This window comes from Lemur catta, chromosome 9 (genome assembly GCF_020740605.2).
Source record: "Lemur catta isolate mLemCat1 chromosome 9, mLemCat1.pri, whole genome shotgun sequence".
NCBI lineage: Eukaryota > Metazoa > Chordata > Mammalia > Primates > Lemuridae > Lemur > Lemur catta.
In genome coordinates this window covers 16,272,519-16,278,518 of record NC_059136.1, presented here as the reverse complement: position 1 = coordinate 16,278,518, position 6,000 = coordinate 16,272,519, and the positions used below count along the sequence as shown (strand labels likewise).

At 40.4% G+C, this 6,000-nt stretch overlaps 1 protein-coding gene across 1 annotated transcript in view; it reads right to left on the bottom strand.

The window, feature by feature from the left end:
* Positions 1–1,067: 1,067 nt before the first annotated feature.
* ALDH1A3 (aldehyde dehydrogenase 1 family member A3) overlaps positions 1,068–6,000 on the bottom strand; it is a 34,551-nt gene continuing 29,618 nt past the window's right edge. Inside the window, exon 13 of the mRNA XM_045560682.1 lies at positions 1,068–3,005. Coding sequence (XP_045416638.1) covers positions 2,933–3,005 — 73 coding nt within the window. The 3' untranslated portion in view covers positions 1,068–2,932. The remainder of the gene's footprint in view (positions 3,006–6,000) is intronic.

Here is a 6,000-nt window from a genome sequence, read left to right as displayed (position 1 = left end):
TGGGGCTGGAAGCCACCTCCTTGAACTAACACTTCTGCCTTCTAAGGGACGGTTGTTGACTGCTCTTTCTGTGTCTTCTAGTTGTCTGTCTTCAGCTGACATTCCTCCCTGGACAATTTTTTAAACACCCCCCATTATCCACCTTCAAGCTCAAATCAGCCCCACGGCTAGGAGCAAGGAGCAAAGACATTAGAATGCCTTCATCCACCAACAGGAGAGGCCAGGGCATTCCACAGGGTCCACTTTTAGAGAACATGCCCACCCCATAGGCACATGTGTGTCTATTGTTCCCAGAATGGTTCCCTTCAGTGAGTCATGCTCTGGTTAACCAAATGAAGGAAAATGTCATTTTCCTATAGTTTTCTGCTCACATTTGGATTAACAAATGGGATGTTTCTAAATACATTAATACATACATAAATGCATACACTAAGGAGATTGGATCCAAGCCTTTCAAGTTTTTTCCTAAAAAATGGTACTTTACCACCCACCCCATGGTCAAAGTGACCTGGGCTCTCAACATCAAGTGGACAGGTTGAGTTTGGTGAACCTTCCCAGGTACAAGGAATATTCTTGATCCAACCTCAGTGTCAGCTCACAGCTTGGTGATTGAGGCTTCTTGGTTAGAAGCCTTAGAAACTTTAGGTCAGTTAAACCCAAACAGTTCCTTTCTCTAGATCCTCATTGAGAAAACTGTGAAAAAAGACACTGTGCTCACAGTTGGGGGACACAGTGCTTTCCCTACATCCTCATGTGGTCCTCTCCACCATTTTCTGCACTTACATCATCACTTTATGATAAAATGAGACTCAGGCAGCTTAGATGACAGCTTAAACTTAGCCAACTAAGACATAGAACCTCTGAGGCCCAGCTCCCTGCCTGGTCAACCCCCAAACCCACAGAAAAGGGTTTCACACTCAGGCAAAACACTGGGCCTGGTTGATTGAGTAAATGTAATTTATTCTTAAGTCATCAATCCTGCTTTATTACAAGCCATTTTGTACAGTTCTCAGAAAGAGAAAGGCCTGCCACAGAATTAAAATGTCCTTAAATGGAAAAACATAATGTTTCTCAAATAGCCAATTTTATTTTATTGTTATTGCATTGTTGAACACATTCTGCAGTTAGGATCAGAATTCCCACACTGATAGATTTTTAAACCATACCACAGGGGTAAACCTTAAAAGAAGTGAAATCTAACATTATATAGATTTCCATTTCTAAATACAGTATATTACAGAAGGTTAAATATACCACCTCTGCATACTTACAACTATAAAAGATACATTAACTATACCAATTATAAATAATGTAGCATTTCATATTAAAGGCATTATTGTACAATGAAAGAATAGGAAACTTCTAATGTATTACTATCAAGGTTAGTGTTTATGGTTACTTGAGATAAAATACTGAAAATTCAGTGTAAGAAGCCAAATCCTGATTTAACAAGTTATTGGTAGTATAAATGATAGGTGTTAACTGATGGAGAGAGGAAGGTGAATTTGGTATTGCTTATCTCAGACAAGGATGATAACCCCATTTTATACATGATTTTCTTTATACACACACTGGTTCTGATATAGAGCTTCAGTTTAGTATTTCCCTCTCCAAATTAATTCTCAAACAGAAGCACCATTTTCCCAGTTAGAAAAGGACTAGTAAGCAACAGTAAACGTATCCAAATAACACAATTTAAGTTTGTTTTAGTTTTTAAAGCTACCTGGGAACACTTTCAGTTTCCCGTGTTAAAACATGAAATTGCACATTATTTGAATACCCAAAGAGGAAGAGAAAAAAAATCACAACCTGTTAGTGAAATACTCAGGCCACTTGGATGAAAATCCAGGTCCTCCATGGAATCCAGGTGTTATTAATTAACTAATCAGAAATTAATATCAAACTAGAACTTTAAAAAAAAACAGGGCTGTATCCTAATAGCAGCCTTTCCGGTTGTGTATGTTTTACTAACCTAAAATGGATTATAGAGCTGGGGAAAAGGCAAACTACATAGGCTTATCATAAACCATTTGTGAATAGGGTAGAAATGCACAATTTGTAAAAGTGAATTATGGTTCTGATTTGTCAAATGTCAAAGGTCAAACTTCATTATCCTAGGATTTGCTACGCTGTTGTAGTGTTAGAACGTTGGATCCTTAGCAGCAAAGGTAATACTAATCATGTTTTATGCCTAAGCAAAATGCCTTGGTTAAGGTAGACCATGACATAGTTTTTGAGCAAGCTCTTTGGGCTGTTGATCCAGTCATTTTCCAAAGGCAGCATTGGTTTTAAGCTGAATCCCATGGCGACGTCAATACACAGTCCTTGAGGACCCATACCTGGGCATGCCCCAGGCCTCTGGTACCTTTCCAGGGTATGCATTTCCCAAAATCTTCCCACTAGGAAAGACTTTTTTTTTTTTTTTTTAACTTAATGCTAATCCTTTCTCACTGAATGGTCCCACCTCTACCTCAGAAAGCGGAGGGGAATGTTCTATGAGCAGGTAACCCTGAGGAGACCACAGGTACAGGGCCCTGCTTGCAGAACACACAGGGAGTTTTTTCCAAATTCTTACTGGAGTTAGATTCAACAAAGCATTTTTAAGTAAGTGCTGGACACTTCAAATACCACTTCCTATTAACAGAGCCCTGAGTATCTTCACTGTCTCCTGGACCTGGTCTAAAGGGACAAACAGAAATGGCCAACAGCTCCCTCCCCAGGCAGGACTGCAATTTTGCACACAACATATGGGCATCCACAGTTTGGTCAATAAACATGAGCATAAAAGGAAATAAAAAATCATTCAACTCCAGTAGATTTAAAGCCTCCAGAATAAAGTATCCCAAGAAGGTCAGAAATGTAATTTTTTCTTCGGCAGGTTTGCTCTGTCACATTCAGCTGTCCAATGTTCGAGGAGAAAGGCCCCATTCCTTCAAGGGTTCTTGTCGCCGAGTTTGATGGTGACCGTTTTCACTTCGGTGTATTCGGCCAAAGCATATTCACCTCTGTGATCATAGAAAAGAGGAAAGTTCAAAATGTGCACATTGCTTAGCCATGCTATAGAAACTGTGTTCCAATGCTTGATTATTCTGTTGGGCAGTTTGGGGTTTATGCCACAGGGCAGAATGTGACCACTTGATAGATGAATAGCAAGGACTACGACACCGTTAGTCAGTTTCAGTAACTGGGTAAGTGACTTCAGTGTAAATACCAAGTTTTTTGTGTGTGATGCTTCTGAAGTATTCAGAAGGTCTAAGGATTTGCCTTTGAAGAATGAAGGGGTTTAAAAAAAAAATAAAGAGATGAGTTCCCTGGGTTGGGAGTAGAGAGCAAAGAGAGAAGGCCCGGGAGGGTGAACGAGGCAGGAGAGCAGGCGCAGAGATTACTCTGGGTTTATAACTTTTAGATGGTAATTTGGAGCCACTTGGAGAGACAGACGGGGCGGAGGCCCAAGGCTATAAACTGGGGAAGAGGCCAGAGGACCAGAGGGAAGAACACCGAGGGCCTGCAATTGGCCTCGGCGCACAGAGCTGGGCGCCAGCTGTCAGCGAGCAAGGCCACCCTGGAGGGGCAAGGGGGGCAGACGTTAGCACACACTGGACATAGGGAGGCCACAGCCTTCACACCAGCATCCTCAGTATATCGCCTTTGTCTAAGTCTTACAGAGCCCAGGTGACCCTTCCCTGGTACCATGGGCCAGCCTCGGCACAGCTCCCCTTCCCAGAGCAGAGAGGCCACTTTGGATAGATTTAAATCCCTCTCTAGCATTTGATCTGCTGTGAAGTAAAGAAAAATATGGGCTTGTTTAGGAAAAAGAGATGGAAGTAGAGGCAGCCACTGGAGGCTCTGTAGCTAAAAAGACCTGAGACAGAATCCCGTCTCCTCCCTCAGACCAGCAGCATCAGCCTCACCTCCCGACTTGCTAGAAATGCAGATTCTCAGGCCTTACCCAGACCTACTGTGGCAGGCAGAATAAGGGCCTCCCCAAGGCATCCACATCCTAATCCCCCGAACCTGTGAATATTCCGGGGCAAAGAAGAATTAATGTTGCAGGTGGAATTCAAGTTACTTATCAGTTGACCTTAAAGGGGTAGATTATCCTGGATCATCTGGGTAGGCCCAGTGTCATCATAAGCATCCTTAAAAGTGGAGGAGGAAGGTGAAGAAGAAAGTCACAGGGAAATGAGACTACGGAAGCAGGTTCAGAGGGACGCAGCGGTGTTGGCTTTGAAGATGGAGGAAGGGGCTACCAGCCAAGGGATGGGGACAGCCTTCAGAAGCTGGAAAAGGCAAGGGAACATATTCTCTCCTGAGAGCCTCTGAAGAGGAATGTTGCCTTGCTGACACCTTAATTTTAGGTCAGTGAGACCTGTGACAGATTTTTATCCTACGCAACTGTAAGATAATACATTTATGTTACTTAAGCCACTAATGTTGTAATGGAAAACTAATAAACTTATTGAACCAGAAACTCTAGTGGTAGGACCCAGAAATCTGTATTTGAACAAGATCTCCAGGTGAATCTGATGTGTGCTTTAAGTTGGAGAATCACTGGCTTAGAACTATTTAGCTCAGGTAAATTAATGAATTTGATGTCTTCCCTGCACTTCTCATCATCTGTAAAATAGGAATACCATCACCTCCTGGTAGTTGTAGCAATTAGAGATAATTCACACATAGCACCTACTATGAGCTGGGTAAAAGATGAATGGTAGAAAGTAATATTGTTATTTTATTAATAATGTGTCATTGAGATTGTTAGGTAGTTTCCTAAACAAATAGTTCAAGAACCCTTGATAAAGAGTGAATTATTTTATAATCTTTTCTACACATAACACAATATGTAAAAGCCATAAACAAAATGCTAAATTCAACTTTTGCAGAGCAAAGACTCCATTAAGAAAACCCAAAAGACAAATGACAAACTAAAAGAAAAAACATTTACAATGCTGTGTAAGAAACAAGAGTGCTGTTTTCGTCAATATACAAACAGCTCTTATTAATCAATAAGAAAAATACAAACCACCAAATGGGAAAATCAACAAAGGACATGGATAGTCACTTTGCAGGGGAAAAAAGTGCAAATTACCAATTAGTGTAAAAAAAGTACTCAACTCCTTCATGATTAAAGAAATGCAAACCAAAACAGTGGTGAGCCCATTTTTCATGTAGCAGATTATTCAATTTTAGGAATTTACTCTGCAAACAATCTGCAACAAATGCATTAAAGTGTATCCACAAGGAAATATGAGCACCATGGTCTGTAATAGCAAAATCTCTGGAAAATAACATAAAAGTCTATCACAGGAGACCATGGATAAAAAGAATGGAATGCTATCCAAAATCCATTCTCAAGAGCAAAAAATAGTTTGCTCCCATTTCATCTGAAAACAGAAAATAATACACATGTTTACATCCATTGTATGCATAAAAATGTACAATACACTTTAACAGTGAGCATATGATGTTGCATTGTAAAGATTCAAAGTTGTTAATAATTTATTAACTTAGTAAAGAAAAAAAATAAAGTGATAAAATCATGTTGAATTAGCACATAACTAATAAGTCCAGTATTAAAATAATTCCTGTAACAGTAAGTACATAAATCCCTTCATTCTTTCTATTTCTGCAGTTGCTGCCCTGGTTCAAGTTCTTGCTGCTCTTATTCAACCCAACGTGCTGTCTCCTAACTGATTTCTCACCCAGTTTCATCCACCTTGACGTTCACGGCCATCCATGAACCCAGCCTTTCTCCCATTAAACCTCACCAGAATGTCAGGGGTGGGCAGGGACTGGTGATCATGTTGTTCACTGCCATATACTCAGTGCCTAGTGTCATGCCTGGTGCATCAAAAATGCTCAAAAAATATTTGCCAAGCGAACAAATGAACAAATGAGCAAAATTAATGACCAAACAATGTTTACCTCTAAGGAATGGGATTGAGAGTTAGGGGAAGGAGGCCTTGACGTCCCACATCTCTAATGTAGATTTTTTGTTCA